Raw genomic sequence first — 18662 nt, 5'->3', positions numbered from 1 at the left:
CCACCACAGCAGAAACCTCCAGCACAATATCTACAGGAAAAACTACAGTCACTTCAAGCCCACCTGGAACATACACTACTGCTCCTCTCAACACCACATCCAAGGAAACAACCGAATCGCCCACCAGGCTTCTCCCAAAAACAACCTCGTCTTCTCCTGGGACAAGCCTATCTCCTATGACTACGTCAATTATTCCTACTAGGAGAACGTCCCCAACTCTCACCACAACTGCATCCACCTCTACTCTGGAGACAACTTCCACGGCTACCACTGAAGGCACCTCAATCCTTCAGGACACCACCGTGATCACCTCCACCACAGCAGAAACATCCAACACAACTGTCCAGTCCACGTCGTCTCCTGAGACGACAACTTCCCCCTCTTCCACTCCACAACAAACGTCTCCTGCTGACAAAACCTCCACACGTGTCTCCACCACAGCAGAAAACTCCAGCCTAACTACTACAGGAACAACTGCAGTCACTTCCAGCCGACCTGGAACATCCCTATCTACTCTTCGCACCACCGCCACAATCCAGGAGACAACTGCAGTCATTTCCAGCCCACCTGGAACATCCCCATCTACTCTCACCACCAACACATTCCAGGAGACAACTGCAACAAGCACCACACTTCTTCCACAAAAAAACTCGTCTTCTCCTGAGACAAGCACACCTCCAATGACCATGTCAACTCTTCCTACTCTGAGCACGTCCCCAACTCTCAGCACACCTGCATACACATCTACTCTGGAGACAACCTCCACTGGTACCACTGGAGGAACCTCAACCCTTCAGGACACAACATTAGCCACCTCCACCACAGCAGAAACCTCCACCACAGCTGTCCAGTCCACGTCGTCTCCTGAGACTACAGCTTCACCCTCTTTCACTCCACAACAAACGTCTCCTGCTGACACAACCTCCACACTTGTCTCCACCACAGCAGAAATCTCTAGCCCAGCTACTACAGGAACAAATGCAGTCACTTCCAGCCTACCTGGAACATCCACTACTGCTCCTCTCACCACCACATCGCAGGAGACAACTGCATCGATCACCATGTTTCTTCCACAAACAATCTCGTCTTCCTCTGGGACAAGTCCATCTCCTACGACCACGCCAAACATTCCTACGCTGACCACTTCCCCAACTCTAACCACAACTGCATCTACCTCTACTCTGGTGACAACCTCCACTTCTACCACTGCAGGCACCTCAACCCTTCAGGACACCACCGTGACCACCTCCACCAAAGCAGAAACCTCCCCCACAGCTGTCGAGTCCACGTCGTCTCCTGAGACTACATCCTCGGCCTCTTCCACTCCACAACAAACGTCCCCTGCTGACACAACATCCACACTTGTCTCCACCACAGCAGAAACCTCCAACCCAGCTACTACAGGAACAAATGCAGTCACTTCCAGCCCACCTGGAACATCAACTACTGCTCCTCTCAGTACCACACGTACAGAGACAACTGCATCAAGCACCATGCTTCCTCCACAAACAACCTTGTCTTCTCCTGGGACAAGCCCATCTCTTAAAACCACACCAAGTATTCCTATGCCGACCACTTCCCCAACTCTCAGCACACCTGCAACCACATCTACTCTGGAAACAGCCTCCACTGATACTACTGAAGTCATCTCAACCCTTCAGGACACCACCTTGGCCACTTCCACCACAGCAGAAATATCCACCACAGCTGTCCAGTCCACGATGACTTCTGGGACTACAGCTTCACCCTCTTCCACTCCACAACAAACGTCTCCTGCTGGCACAACCTCCATGCTTGTCTCCACCACAGCAGAAACCTCCAACCCAGCTACTACAGGAACAAATGAAGTCACTTTCAGCCAACGTGGAACATCTACTACTGCTCCTCTCACTGCCACATCGCAGGAGACAACAGCATCGACCACCATATTCCTTCCAAAAACAACCTCGTCTTCTCCTGGAACAAGCCCATCTCCTACATCCACGCCAAATATTCCTACGCAGAGCACTTCACCAACTCTCAGCACACCTGCATCCACATCTACTCTGGAGACAACCTCCACTACTACAACTGAAGGCACCTCAACCGTTCAGGACACCACGGTGACCACCTCCACCACAGCAGAAACCTCCACCAAGGTAGAAACCTCCACCACAGCTATCCAGTCCACGTTGTCTCTTGAGACTACATCCTCACCCTCCTCCACTCCACAAGAAACATCTCCTGCTGACACAAGCCCCACACTTGCCTCCACCACAGCAGAAACCTCCAACCCAGCTACTACAGGAACAAATGCAGTCACTTCCAGCCCACCTGGAACATCAACTACTGCTCCTCTCACTATCACATCTCAGGAAACAACAGGATCGACCACCATGTTTCTTCAACAAACAAACTCGTCTTCTCATGGGACAAGCCCATCTCCTACGACCACGCCAACTCTTGCTACTCAGAACACATCCCCAACTCTCACCACAATTGCATACACCTCTACTCTGGAGACAACCTCCACTGCTACCACTGGAGGAACCTCAACCCTTCAGGACACCACCGTGACCACCTCCACAACAGCAGAAACCCCCACCACAGCTGTCCAGTCCACGTCGTCTCTTGAGACTACATCCTCGCCCTCCTCCACTCAACAACAATCATCTCCTCCTGACACAACCTCCACACTTGTCTCCACCACAGCAGAAACCTCCAACCCAGCTACTACAGGAACAAATGAAGTCACTTACAGCCCACCTGGAACATCAACTACTGCTCCTCTCAGTACCACACGTACAGAGACAACTGCATCAAGCACCATGCTTCCTCCACAAACAACCTTGTCTTCTCCTGGGACAAGCCCATCTCTTACAACCACACCAAGTATTCCTACGCCGACCACTTCCCCAACTCTCAGCACACCTGCAACCACCTCTACTCTGGAGACAACCTCCACTGAAACCAATGAAGGCACCTCAACCCTTCAGGACACCACATTGGCCACTTCCACCACAGCAGAAACATCCACCACAGCTGTCCAGTCCACTGTGTCTTCTGAGACTACAGCTTCACCCTCTGCCACTAGAGAACAAACGTCTCCTGCTGGCAAAACCTCCACACTTGTCTCCACCACAGCAGAAATCCATAGCCCAGCTACTACAGGAACAAATGCAGTCACTTCCAGGCCACCTGGAACATCAACTACTGCTCCTCTCACTACAACACGTACAGAGACAACTGCATCAAGCACCACGCTTCTTCCACAAAAAACCTCGTCTTCTGCTAGGACAAGTCCATCTCCTACATCCACGCAAAACATTCCTACGCTGACCACTTCCCCAACACTCACCACAACTGCATCTACCTCCACTCTGGAGACAACCTCCACTGCTACCACTGGAGGCACCTCAACCCTTCAGGACACCACCGTGACCACCTCCACCACAGCAGAAACCTCCCCCACAGCTGTCGAGTCCACGTCGTCTCCTGAGACTACATCCTCGGCCTCTTCCACTCCACAACAAACGTCCCCTGCTGACACAACATCCACACTTGTCTCCACCACAGCAGAAACCTCCAACCCAGCTACTACAGGAACAAATGCAGTCACTTCCAGCCCACCTGGAACATCAACTACTGCTCCTCTCATTACCACACGTACAGAGACAACTGCATCAAGCACCATGCTTCCTCCACAAACAACCTTGTCTTCTCCTGGGACAAGCCCATCTCTTACAACCACACCAAGTATTCCTATGCCGACCACTTCCCCAACTCTCAGCACACCTGCAACCACATCTACTCTGGAGACAACCTCCACTGAAACCAATGAAGGCACCTCAACCCTTCAGGACACCACCTTGGCCACTTCCACCACAGTAGAAATATCCACCACAGCTGTCCAGTCCACGATGACTTCTGGGACTACAGCTTCACCCTCTTCCACTCCACAACAAACGTCTCCTGCTGGCACAACCTCCACGCTTGTCTCCACCACAGCAGAAACCTCCAACCCAGCTACTACAGGAACAAATGAAGTCACTTTCAGCCAACGTGGAACATCTACTACTGCTCCTCTCACTGCCACATCGCAGGAGACAACAGCATCGACCACCATATTCATTCCAAAAACAACCTCGTCTTCTCCTGGAACAAGCCCATCTCCTACATCCACGCCAAATATTCCTACGCAGAGCACTTCCCCAACTCTCAGCACACCTGCATCCACATCTACTCTGGAGACAACCTCCACTACTACAACTGAAGGCACCTCAACCATTCAGGACACCACCGTGACCACCACCACCACAGCAGAAACCTCCACCAAGGTAGAAACCTCTACCACAGCTATCCAGTCCACGTCGTCTCTTGAGACTACATCCTCACCCTCCTCCGCTCCACAAGAAACATCTCCTGCTTACAGAAGCTCCACACTTGTCTCCACCACAGCAGAAACCTCCAACCCAGCTACTACAGGAACAAATGAAGTCACTTCCAGCCCACCTGGAACATCAACTACTGCTCCTCTCACTACAACACGTACAGAGACAACTGCATCAAGCACCACGCTTCTTCCACAAAAAACCTCGTCTTCTGCTAGGACAAGTCCATCTCCTACATCCACGCCAAACATTCCTACGCTGACCACTTCCCCAACACTCACCACAACTGCATCTACCTCCACTCTGGAAACAACCTCCACTGATACTACTGAAGTCATCTCAACCCTTCAGGACACCACCTTGGCCACTTCCACCACAGCAGAAATATCCACCACAGCTGTCCAGTCCACGATGACTTCTGGGACTACAGCTTCACCCTCTTCCACTCCACAACAAACGTCTCCTGCTGGCACAACCTCCATGCTTGTCTCCACCACAGCAGAAACCTCCAACCCAGCTACTACAGGAACAAATGAAGTCACTTTCAGCCAACGTGGAACATCTACTACTGCTCCTCTCACTGCCACATCGCAGGAGACAACAGCATCGACCACCATATTCCTTCCAAAAACAACCTCGTCTTCTCCTGGAACAAGCCCATCTCCTACATCCACGCCAAATATTCCTACGCAGAGCACTTCACCAACTCTCAGCACACCTGCATCCACATCTACTCTGGAGACAACCTCCACTACTACAACTGAAGGCACCTCAACCATTCAGGACACCACGGTGACCACCTCCACCACAGCAGAAACCTCCACCAAGGTAGAAACCTCCACCACAGCTATCCAGTCCACGTTGTCTCTTGAGACTACATCCTCACCCTCCTCCACTCCACAAGAAACATCTCCTGCTGACACAAGCCCCACACTTGCCTCCACCACAGCAGAAACCTCCAACCCAGCTACTACAGGAACAAATGCAGTCACTTCCAGCCCACCTGGAACATCAACTACTGCTCCTCTCACTATCACATCTCAGGAAACAACAGGATCGACCACCATGTTTCTTCAACAAACAAACTCGTCTTCTCATGGGACAAGCCCATCTCCTACGACCACGCCAACTCTTGCTACTCAGAACACATCCCCAACTCTCACCACAATTGCATACACCTCTACTCTGGAGACAACCTCCACTGCTACCACTGGAGGAACCTCAACCTTTCAGGACACCACCGTGACCACCTCCACAACAGCAGAAACCCCCACCACAGCTGTCGAGTCCACGTCGTCTCTTGAGACTACATCCTCGCCCTCCTCCACTCAACAACAATCATCTCCTCCTGACACAACCTCCACACTTGTCTCCACCACAGCAGAAACCTCCAACCCAGCTACTACAGGAACAAATGAAGTCACTTACAGCCCACCTGGAACATCAACTACTGCTCCTCTCAGTACCACACGTACAGAGACAACTGCATCAAGCACCATGCTTCCTCCACAAACAACCTCGTCTTCTCCTGGGACAAGCCCATCTCTTACAACCACACCAAGTATTCCTACGCCGACCACTTCCCCAACTCTCAGCACACCTGCAACCACCTCTACTCTGGAGACAACCTCCACTGAAACCAATGAAGGCACCTCAACCCTTCAGGACACCACATTGGCCACTTCCACCACAGCAGAAACATCCACCACAGCTGTCCAGTCCACTGTGTCTTCTGAGACTACAGCTTCACCCTCTGCCACTAGAGAACAAACGTCTCCTGCTGGCAAAACCTCCACACTTGTCTCCACCACAGCAGAAATCCATAGCCCAGCTACTACAGGAACAAATGCAGTCACTTCCAGGCCACCTGGAACATCAACTACTGCTCCTCTCACTACAACACGTACAGAGACAACTGCATCAAGCACCACGCTTCTTCCACAAAAAACCTCGTCTTCTGCTAGGACAAGTCCATCTCCTACATCCACGCAAAACATTCCTACGCTGACCACTTCCCCAACACTCACCACAACTGCATCTACCTCCACTCTGGAGACAACCTCCACTGCTACCACTGGAGGCACCTCAACCCTTCAGGACACCACCGTGACCACCTCCACCACAGCAGAAACCTCCCCCACAGCTGTCGAGTCCACGTCGTCTCCTGAGACTACATCCTCGGCCTCTTCCACTCCACAACAAACGTCCCCTGCTGACACAACATCCACACTTGTCTCCACCACAGCAGAAACCTCCAACCCAGCTACTACAGGAACAAATGCAGTCACTTCCAGCCCACCTGGAACATCAACTACTGCTCCTCTCATTACCACACGTACAGAGACAACTGCATCAAGCACCATGCTTCCTCCACAAACAACCTTGTCTTCTCCTGGGACAAGCCCATCTCTTACAACCACACCAAGTATTCCTATGCCGACCACTTCCCCAACTCTCAGCACACCTGCAACCACATCTACTCTGGAGACAACCTCCACTGATACTACTGAAGTCACCTCAACCCTTCAGGACACCACCTTGGCCACTTCCACCACAGTAGAAATATCCACCACAGCTGTCCAGTCCACGATGACTTCTGGGACTACAGCTTCACCCTCTTCCACTCCACAACAAACGTCTCCTGCTGGCACAACCTCCACGCTTGTCTCCACCACAGCAGAAACCTCCAACCCAGCTACTACAGGAACAAATGAAGTCACTTTCAGCCAACGTGGAACATCTACTACTGCTCCTCTCACTGCCACATCGCAGGAGACAACAGCATCGACCACCATATTCATTCCAAAAACAACCTCGTCTTCTCCTGGAACAAGCCCATCTCCTACATCCACGCCAAATATTCCTACGCAGAGCACTTCCCCAACTCTCAGCACACCTGCATCCACATCTACTCTGGAGACAACCTCCACTACTACAACTGAAGGCACCTCAACCATTCAGGACACCACCGTGACCACCTCCACCACAGCAGAAACCTCCACCAAGGTAGAAACCTCTACCACAGCTATCCAGTCCACGTCGTCTCTTGAGACTACATCCTCACCCTCCTCCGCTCCACAAGAAACATCTCCTGCTTACAGAAGCTCCACACTTGTCTCCACCACAGCAGAAACCTCCAACCCAGCTACTACAGGAACAAATGCAGTCACTTCCAGCCCACCTGGAACATCAACTACTGCTCCTCTCACTATCACATCTCAGGAAACAACAGGATCGACCACCATGTTTCTTCAACAAACAAACTCGTCTTCTCATGGGACAAGCCCATCTCCTACGACCACGCCAACTCTTGCTACTCAGAACACATCCCCAACTCTCACCACAATTGCATACACCTCTACTCTGGAGACAACCTCCACTGCTACCACTGGAGGAACCTCAACCTTTCAGGACACCACCGTGACCACCTCCACAACAGCAGAAACCCCCACCACAGCTGTCGAGTCCACGTCGTCTCTTGAGACTACATCCTCGCCCTCCTCCACTCAACAACAATCATCTCCTCCTGACACAACCTCCACACTTGTCTCCACCACAGCAGAAACCTCCAACCCAGCTACTACAGGAACAAATGAAGTCACTTACAGCCCACCTGGAACATCAACTACTGCTCCTCTCATTACCACACGTACAGAGACAACTGCATCAAGCACCATGCTTCCTCCACAAACAACCTTGTCTTCTCCTGGGACAAGCCCATCTCTTACAACCACACCAAGTATTCCTACGCCGACCACTTCCCCAACTCTCAGCACACCTGCAACCACCTCTACTCTGGAGACAACCTCCACTGAAACCAATGAAGGCACCTCAACCCTTCAGGACACCACATTGGCCACTTCCACCACAGCAGAAACATCCACCACAGCTGTCCAGTCCACTGTGTCTTCTGAGACTACAGCTTCACCCTCTGCCACTAGAGAACAAACGTCTCCTGCTGGCAAAACCTCCACACTTGTCTCCACCACAGCAGAAATCCATAGCCCAGCTACTACAGGAACAAATGCAGTCACTTCCAGGCCACCTGGAACATCAACTACTGCTCCTCTCACTACAACACGTACAGAGACAACTGCATCAAGCACCACGCTTCTTCCACAAAAAACCTCGTCTTCTGCTAGGACAAGCCCATCTCCTACATCCACGCAAAACATTCCTACGCTGACCACTTCCCCAACACTCACCACAACTGCATCTACCTCCACTCTGGAGACAACCTCCACTGCTACCACTGGAGGCACCTCAACCCTTCAGGACACCACCGTGACCACCTCCACCACAGCAGAAACCTCCCCCACAGCTGTCGAGTCCACGTCGTCTCCTGAGACTACATCCTCGGCCTCTTCCACTCCACAACAAACGTCCCCTGCTGACACAACATCCACACTTGTCTCCACCACAGCAGAAACCTCCAACCCAGCTACTACAGGAACAAATGCAGTCACTTCCAGCCCACCTGGAACATCAACTACTGCTCCTCTCATTACCACACGTACAGAGACAACTGCATCAAGCACCATGCTTCCTCCACAAACAACCTTGTCTTCTCCTGGGACAAGCCCATCTCTTACAACCACACCAAGTATTCCTATGCCGACCACTTCCCCAACTCTCAGCACACCTGCAACCACATCTACTCTGGAGACAACCTCCACTGATACTACTGAAGTCACCTCAACCCTTCAGGACACCACCTTGGCCACTTCCACCACAGTAGAAATATCCACCACAGCTGTCCAGTCCACGATGACTTCTGGGACTACAGCTTCACCCTCTTCCACTCCACAACAAACGTCTCCTGCTGGCACAACCTCCACGCTTGTCTCCACCACAGCAGAAACCTCCAACCCAGCTACTACAGGAACAAATGAAGTCACTTCCAGCCCACCTGGAACATCAACTACTGCTCCTCTCACTACAACACGTACAGAGACAACTGCATCAAGCACCACGCTTCTTCCACAAAAAACCTCGTCTTCTGCTAGGACAAGTCCATCTCCTACATCCACGCCAAACATTCCTACGCTGACCACTTCCCCAACACTCACCACAACTGCATCTACCTCCACTCTGGAAACAACCTCCACTGCTACCACTGGAGGCACCCTTCAGGACACCACCGTGACAACCTCCACCACAGCAGAAACCTCCACCACAGCTGTCGAGTCCACGTCGCCTCCTGAGACTACATCCTCGGCCTCTTCCACTCCACAACAAACATCTCCTGCTGACACAACCTCCACACTTGTCTCCCCCACAGCAAAAACCTCCAACCCAGCTACTACAGGAACAAATGCAGTCACTTCCAGCCCACCTGGAACATCAACTACTGCTCCTCTCAGTACCACACGTACAGAGACAAATGGATCAAGCACCATGCTTCCTCCACAAACAACCTCGTCTTCTCCTGGGACAAGCCCATCTCTTAAAACCACACCAAGTATTCCTACGCCGACCACGTCCCCAACTCTCAGCACACCTGCAACCCCCTCTCCTCTGGAGACAACCTCCACTGACACCAATGAAGGCACCTCAACCCTTCAGGACACCACATTGGCCACCTCCACCACAGCAGAAACATCCACCACAGCTGTCCAGTCCACGTTGTCTTCTGAGACTACAGCTTCACCTTCTTCCACTCCACAACAAACGTCTCCTGCTGGCACAACCTCCACACTTGTCTCGACCACAGCAGAAACCTCCAACTCAGCTACTACAGGAACAAATGAAGTCACTTTCAGCCAACGTGGAACATCTACTACTGCTCCTCTCACTGCCACATCGCAGGAGACAACAGCATCGACCACCATATTCCTTCCAAAAACAACCTCGTCTTCTCCTGGAATAAGCCCATCTCCTACATCCACGCCAAATATTCCTACGCAGAGCACTTCCCCAACTCTCAGCACACCTGCATCCACATCTACTCTGGAGACAACCTCCACTACTACAACTGAAGGCACCTCAACCATTCAGGACACCACGGTGACCACCTCCACCACAGCAGAAACCTCCACCAAGGTAGAAACCTCCACCACAGCTATCCAGTCCACGTTGTCTCTTGAGACTACATCCTCACCCTCCTCCACTCCACAAGAAACATCTGCTGACAAAAGCTCCACACTTGTCTCCACCACAGCAGAAACCTCCAACCCAGCTACTACAGGAACAAATGCAGTCACTTCCAGCCCACCTGGAACATCAACTACTGCTCCTCTCACTATCACATCTCAGGAAACAACAGGATCGACCACCATGTTTCTTCAACAAACAAACTCGTCTTCTCATGGGACAAGCCCATCTCCTACGACCACGCCAACTCTTGCTACTCAGAACACATCCCCAACTCTCACCACAATTGCATACACCTCTACTCTGGAGACAACCTCCACTGCTACCACTGGAGGAACCTCAACCCTTCAGGACACCACCGTGACCACCTCCACAACAGCAGAAACCCCCACCACAGCTGTCCAGTCCACGTCGTCTCTTGAGACTACATCCTCGCCCTCCTCCACTCAACAACAATCATCTCCTGCTGACACAACCTCCACACTTGTCTCCACCACAGCAGAAACCTCCAACCCAGCTACTACAGGAACAAATGAAGTCACTTCCAGCCCACCTGGAACATCAACTACTGCTCCTCTCAGTACCACACGAACAGAGACAACTGCATCAAGCACCATGCTTCCTCCACAAACAACCTCGTCTTCTCCTGGGACAAGCCCATCTCTTACAACCACACCAAGTATTCCTACGCCGACCACGTCCCCAACTCTCAGCACACCTGCAACCACCTCTACTCTGGAGACAACCTCCACTGAAACCAATGAAGGCACCTCAACCCTTCAGGACACCACATTGGCCACCTCCACCACAGCAGAAACATCCACCACAGCTGTCCAGTCCACTGTGTCCTCTGAGACTACAGCTTCACCCTCTGCCACTAGAGAACAAACGTCTCCTGCTGGCAAAACCTCCACACTTGTCTCCACCACAGCAGAAATCCATAGCCCAGCTACTACAGGAACAAATGCAGTCACTTCCAGGCCACCTGGAACATCAACTACTGCTCCTCTCACTACAACACGTACAGAGACAACTGCATCAAGCACCACGCTTCTTCCACAAAAAACCTCGTCTTCTGCTAGGACAAGTCCATCTCCTACATCCACGCCAAACATTCCTACGCTGACCACTTCCCCAACACTCACCACAACTGCATCTACCTCCACTCTGGAGACAACCTCCACTGCTACCACTGGAGGCACCTCAACCCTTCAGGACACCACCGTGACCACCTCCACCACAGCAGAAACCTCCCCCACAGCTGTCGAGTCCACGTCGTCTCCTGAGACTACATCCTCGGCCTCTTCCACTCCACAACAAACGTCCCCTGCTGACACAACATCCACACTTGTCTCCACCACAGCAGAAACCTCCAACCCAGCTACTACAGGAACAAATGAAGTCACTTCCAGCCCACCTGAAACATCAACTACTGCTCCTCTCAGTACCACACGTACAGAGACAACTGCATCAAGCACCATGCTTCCTCCACAAACAACCTTGTCTTCTCCTGGGACAAGCCCATCTCTTACAACCACACCAAGTATTCCTATGCTGACCACTTCCCCAACTCTCAGCACACCTGCAACCACATCTACTCTGGAGACAGCCTCCACTGATACTACTGAAGTCACCTCAACCCTTCAGGACACCACCTTGGCCACTTCCACCACAGCAGAAATATCCACCACAGCTGTCCAGTCCACGATGACTTCTGGGACTACAGCTTCAACCTCTTCCACTCCACAACAAACGTCTCCTGCTGGCACAACCTCCACACTTGTCTCCACCACAGAAGAAACCTCCAACTCAGCTACTACAGGAACAAATGAAGTCACTTTCAGCCAACGTGGAACATCTACTACTGCTCCTCTCACTGCCACATCGCAGGAGACAACAGCATCGACCACCATATTCCTTCCAAAAACAACCTCGTCTTCTCCTGGAACAAGCCCATCTGCTACATCCACGCCAAATATTCCTACGCAGAGCACTTCCCCAACTCTCAGCACACCTGCATCCACATCTACTGTGGAGACAACCTCCACTACTACAACTGAAGGCACCTCAACCGTTCAGGACACCACCGTGACCACCTCCACCACAGCAGAAACCTCCACCAAGGTAGAAACCTCCACCACAGCTATCCAGTCCACGTTGTCTCTTGAGACTACATCCTCACCCTCCTCCACTCCACAAGAAACATCTCCTGCTGACACAAGCTCCACACTTGTCTCCACCACAGCAGAAACCTCCAACCCAGCTACTACAGGAACAAATGCAGTCACTTCCAGCCCACCTGGAACATCAACTACTGCTCCTCTCACTATCACATCTCAGGAGACAACAGGATCGACCACCATGTTTCTTCAACAAACAAACTCGTCTTCTCATGGGACAAGCCCATCTCCTACGACCACGCCAACTCTTGCTACTCAGAACACATCCCCAACTCTCACCACAATTGCATACACCTCTACTCTGGAGACAACCTCCACTGCTACCACTGGAGGCACCTCAACCCTTCAGGACACCACCGTGACCACCTCCACAACAGCAGAAACCCCCACCACAGCTGTCCAGACCACGTTGTCTCTTGAGACTACATCCTCGCCCTCCTCCACTCAACAACAAACATCTCCTGCTGACACAACCTCCACACTTGTCTCCACCACAGCAGAAACCTCCAACCCAGCTACTACAGGAACAAATGCAGTCACTTCCAGCCCACCTGGAACATCAACTACTGCTCCTCTCAGTACCACACGTACAGAGACAACTGCATCAAGCACCATGCTTCCTCCACAAACAACCTTGTCTTCTCCTGGGACAAGCCCATCTCTTAAAACCACACCAAGTATTCCTATGCCGACCACTTCCCCAACTCTCAGCACACCTGCAACCACATCTACTCTGGAGACAGCCTCCACTGATACTACTGAAGTCACCTCAACCCTTCAGGACACCACCTTGGCCACTTCCACCACAGCAGAAATATCCACCACAGCTGTCCAGTCCACGATGACTTCTGGGACTACAGCTTCACCTTCTTCCACTCCACAACAAACGTCTCCTGCTGGCACAACCTCCACGCTTGTCTCCACCACAGCAGAAACCTCCAACCCAGCTACTACAGGAACAAATGAAGTCACTTTCAGCCAACGTGGAACATCTACTACTGCTCCTCTCACTGCCACATCGCAGGAGACAACAGCATCGACCACCATATTCATTCCAAAAACAACCTCGTCTTCTCCTGGAACAAGCCCATCTCCTACATCCACGCCAAATATTCCTACGCAGAGCACTTCCCCAACTCTCAGCACACCTGCATCCACATCTACTCTGGAGACAACCTCCACTACTACAACTGAAGGCACCTCAACCATTCAGGACACCACCGTGACCACCTCCACCACAGCAGAAACCTCCACCAAGGTAGAAACCTCTACCACAGCTATCCAGTCCACGTCGTCTCTTGAGACTACATCCTCACCCTCCTCCGCTCCACAAGAAACATCTCCTGCTTACACAAGCTCCACACTTGTCTCCACCACAGCAGAAACCTCCAACCCAGCTACTACAGGAACAAATGAAGTCACTTCCAGCCCACCTGGAACATCAACTACTGCTCCTCTCACTACAACACGTACAGAGACAACTGCATCAAGCACCACGCTTCTTCCACAAAAAACCTCGTCTTCTGCTAGGACAAGTCCATCTCCTACATCCACGCCAAACATTCCTACGCTGACCACTTCCCCAACACTCACCACAACTGCATCTACCTCCACTCTGGAAACAACCTCCACTGCTACCACTGGAGGCACCCTTCAGGACACCACCGTGACAACCTCCACCACAGCAGAAACCTCCACCACAGCTGTCGAGTCCACGTCGCCTCCTGAGACTACATCCTCGGCCTCTTCCACTCCACAACAAACATCTCCTGCTGACACAACCTCCACACTTGTCTCCCCCACAGCAAAAACCTCCAACCCAGCTACTACAGGAACAAATGCAGTCACTTCCAGCCCACCTGGAACATCAACTACTGCTCCTCTCAGTACCACACGTACAGAGACAAATGGATCAAGCACCATGCTTCCTCCACAAACAACCTCGTCTTCTCCTGGGACAAGCCCATCTCTTAAAACCACACCAAGTATTCCTACGCCGACCACGTCCCCAACTCTCAGCACACCTGCAACCCCCTCTCCTCTGGAGACAACCTCCACTGACACCAATGAAGGCACCTCAACCCTTCAGGACACCACATTGGCCACCTCCACCACAGCAGAAACATCCACCACAGCTGTCCAGTCCACGTTGTCTTCTGAGACTACAGCTTCACCTTCTTCCACTCCACAACAAACGTCTCCTGCTGGCACAACCTCCACACTTGTCTCGACCACAGCAGAAACCTCCAACTCAGCTACTACAGGAACAAATGAAGTCACTTTCAGCCAACGTGGAACATCTACTACTGCTCCTCTCACTGCCACATCGCAGGAGACAACAGCATCGACCACCATATTCCTTCCAAAAACAACCTCGTCTTCTCCTGGAATAAGCCCATCTCCTACATCCACGCCAAATATTCCTACGCAGAGCACTTCCCCAACTCTCAGCACACCTGCATCCACATCTACTCTGGAGACAACCTCCACTACTACAACTGAAGGCACCTCAACCATTCAGGACACCACGGTGACCACCTCCACCACAGCAGAAACCTCCACCAAGGTAGAAACCTCCACCACAGCTATCCAGTCCACGTTGTCTCTTGAGACTACATCCTCACCCTCCTCCACTCCACAAGAAACATCTGCTGACAAAAGCTCCACACTTGTCTCCACCACAGCAGAAACCTCCAACCCAGCTACTACAGGAACAAATGCAGTCACTTCCAGCCCACCTGGAACATCAACTACTGCTCCTCTCACTATCACATCTCAGGAAACAACAGGATCGACCACCATGTTTCTTCAACAAACAAACTCGTCTTCTCATGGGACAAGCCCATCTCCTACGACCACGCCAACTCTTGCTACTCAGAACACATCCCCAACTCTCACCACAATTGCATACACCTCTACTCTGGAGACAACCTCCACTGCTACCACTGGAGGAACCTCAACCCTTCAGGACACCACCGTGACCACCTCCACAACAGCAGAAACCCCCACCACAGCTGTCCAGTCCACGTCGTCTCTTGAGACTACATCCTCGCCCTCCTCCACTCAACAACAATCATCTCCTGCTGACACAACCTCCACACTTGTCTCCACCACAGCAGAAACCTCCAACCCAGCTACTACAGGAACAAATGAAGTCACTTCCAGCCCACCTGGAACATCAACTACTGCTCCTCTCAGTACCACACGAACAGAGACAACTGCATCAAGCACCATGCTTCCTCCACAAACAACCTCGTCTTCTCCTGGGACAAGCCCATCTCTTACAACCACACCAAGTATTCCTACGCCGACCACGTCCCCAACTCTCAGCACACCTGCAACCACCTCTACTCTGGAGACAACCTCCACTGAAACCAATGAAGGCACCTCAACCCTTCAGGACACCACATTGGCCACCTCCACCACAGCAGAAACATCCACCACAGCTGTCCAGTCCACTGTGTCCTCTGAGACTACAGCTTCACCCTCTGCCACTAGAGAACAAACGTCTCCTGCTGGCAAAACCTCCACACTTGTCTCCACCACAGCAGAAATCCATAGCCCAGCTACTACAGGAACAAATGCAGTCACTTCCAGGCCACCTGGAACATCAACTACTGCTCCTCTCACTACAACACGTACAGAGACAACTGCATCAAGCACCACGCTTCTTCCACAAAAAACCTCGTCTTCTGCTAGGACAAGTCCATCTCCTACATCCACGCCAAACATTCCTACGCTGACCACTTCCCCAACACTCACCACAACTGCATCTACCTCCACTCTGGAGACAACCTCCACTGCTACCACTGGAGGCACCTCAACCCTTCAGGACACCACCGTGACCACCTCCACCACAGCAGAAACCTCCCCCACAGCTGTCGAGTCCACGTCGTCTCCTGAGACTACATCCTCGGCCTCTTCCACTCCACAACAAACGTCCCCTGCTGACACAACATCCACACTTGTCTCCACCACAGCAGAAACCTCCAACCCAGCTACTACAGGAACAAATGCAGTCACTTCCAGCCCACCTGAAACATCAACTACTGCTCCTCTCAGTACCACACGTACAGAGACAACTGCATCAAGCACCATGCTTCCTCCACAAACAACCTTGTCTTCTCCTGGGACAAGCCCATCTCTTACAACCACACCAAGTATTCCTATGCTGACCACTTCCCCAACTCTCAGCACACCTGCAACCACATCTACTCTGGAGACAGCCTCCACTGATACTACTGAAGTCACCTCAACCCTTCAGGACACCACCTTGGCCACTTCCACCACAGCAGAAATATCCACCACAGCTGTCCAGTCCACGATGACTTCTGGGACTACAGCTTCAACCTCTTCCACTCCACAACAAACGTCTCCTGCTGGCACAACCTCCACACTTGTCTCCACCACAGAAGAAACCTCCAACTCAGCTACTACAGGAACAAATGAAGTCACTTTCAGCCAACGTGGAACATCTACTACTGCTCCTCTCACTGCCACATCGCAGGAGACAACAGCATCGACCACCATATTCCTTCCAAAAACAACCTCGTCTTCTCCTGGAACAAGCCCATCTGCTACATCCACGCCAAATATTCCTACGCAGAGCACTTCCCCAACTCTCAGCACACCTGCATCCACATCTACTGTGGAGACAACCTCCACTACTACAACTGAAGGCACCTCAACCGTTCAGGACACCACCGTGACCACCTCCACCACAGCAGAAACCTCCACCAAGGTAGAAACCTCCACCACAGCTATCCAGTCCACGTTGTCTCTTGAGACTACATCCTCACCCTCCTCCACTCCAGAAGAAACATCTCCTGCTGACACAAGCTCCACACTTGTCTCCACCACAGCAGAAACCTCCAACCCAGCTACTACAGGAACAAATGCAGTCACTTCCAGCCCACCTGGAACATCAACTACTGCTCCTCTCACTATCACATCTCAGGAGACAACAGGATCGACCACCATGTTTCTTCAACAAACAAACTCGTCTTCTCATGGGACAAGCCCATCTCCTACGACCACGCCAACTCTTGCTACTCAGAACACATCCCCAACTCTCACCACAATTGCATACACCTCTACTCTGGAGACAACCTCCACTGCTACCACTGGAGGCACCTCAACCCTTCAGGACACCACCGTGACCACCTCCACAACAGCAGAAACCCCCACCACAGCTGTCCAGACCACGTTGTCTCTTGAGACTACATCCTCGCCCTCCTCCACTCAACAACAAACATCTCCTGCTGACACAACCTCCACACTTGTCTCCACCACAGCAGAAACCTCCAACCCAGCTACTACAGGAACAAATGCAGTCACTTCCAGCCCACCTGGAACATCAACTACTGCTCCTCTCAGTACCACACGAACAGAGACAACTGCATCAAGCACCATGCTTCCTCCACAAACAACCTCGTCTTCTCCTGGGACAAGCCCATCTCTTACAACCACACCAAGTATTCCTACGCCGACCACGTCCCCAACTCTCAGCACACCTGCAACCACCTCTACTCTGGAGACAACCTCCACTGAAACCAATGAAGGCACCTCAACCCTTCAGGACACCACATTGGCCACCTCCACCACAGCAGAAACATCCACCACAGCTGTCCAGTCCACTGTGTCCTCTGAGACTACAGCTTCACCCTCTGCCACTAGAGAACAAACGTCTCCTGCTGGCAAAACCTCCACACTTGTCTCCACCACAGCAGAAATCCATAGCCCAGCTACTACAGGAACAAATGCAGTCACTTCCAGGCCACCTGGAACATCAACTACTGCTCCTCTCACTACAACACGTACAGAGACAACTGCATCAAGCACCACGCTTCTTCCACAAAAAACCTCGTCTTCTGCTAGGACAAGTCCATCTCCTACATCCACGCCAAACATTCCTACGCTGACCACTTCCCCAACACTCACCACAACTGCATCTACCTCCACTCTGGAGACAACCTCCACTGCTACCACTGGAGGCACCTCAACCCTTCAGGACACCACC

At 52.0% G+C, this 18662-nt stretch overlaps 2 protein-coding genes across 2 annotated transcripts in view; one reads left to right on the top strand and one right to left on the bottom strand.

The window, feature by feature from the left end:
* LOC102094299 (uncharacterized) overlaps window positions 1–18662 on the bottom strand; it is a 108744-nt gene that overhangs the window by 32830 nt on the left and 57252 nt on the right. The window lies entirely within an intron of this gene.
* On the top strand, window positions 1722–18193 carry LOC135576456 (mucin-19-like). Its single transcript, XM_065041960.1, has 2 exons — window positions 1722–17848; window positions 17938–18193. Exons 1-2 carry the CDS (start codon window positions 1722–1724, stop codon window positions 18191–18193), a joined length of 16383 nt encoding a protein of 5460 aa, XP_064898032.1.

Source organism: Columba livia, chromosome 27 (genome assembly GCF_036013475.1).
Source record: "Columba livia isolate bColLiv1 breed racing homer chromosome 27, bColLiv1.pat.W.v2, whole genome shotgun sequence".
In the NCBI taxonomy this organism is placed as follows: Eukaryota; Metazoa; Chordata; class Aves; order Columbiformes; family Columbidae; genus Columba; species Columba livia.
Note: the sequence above shows the minus strand (reverse complement) of the source record. Positions and strands in the feature narration are given on the sequence as shown.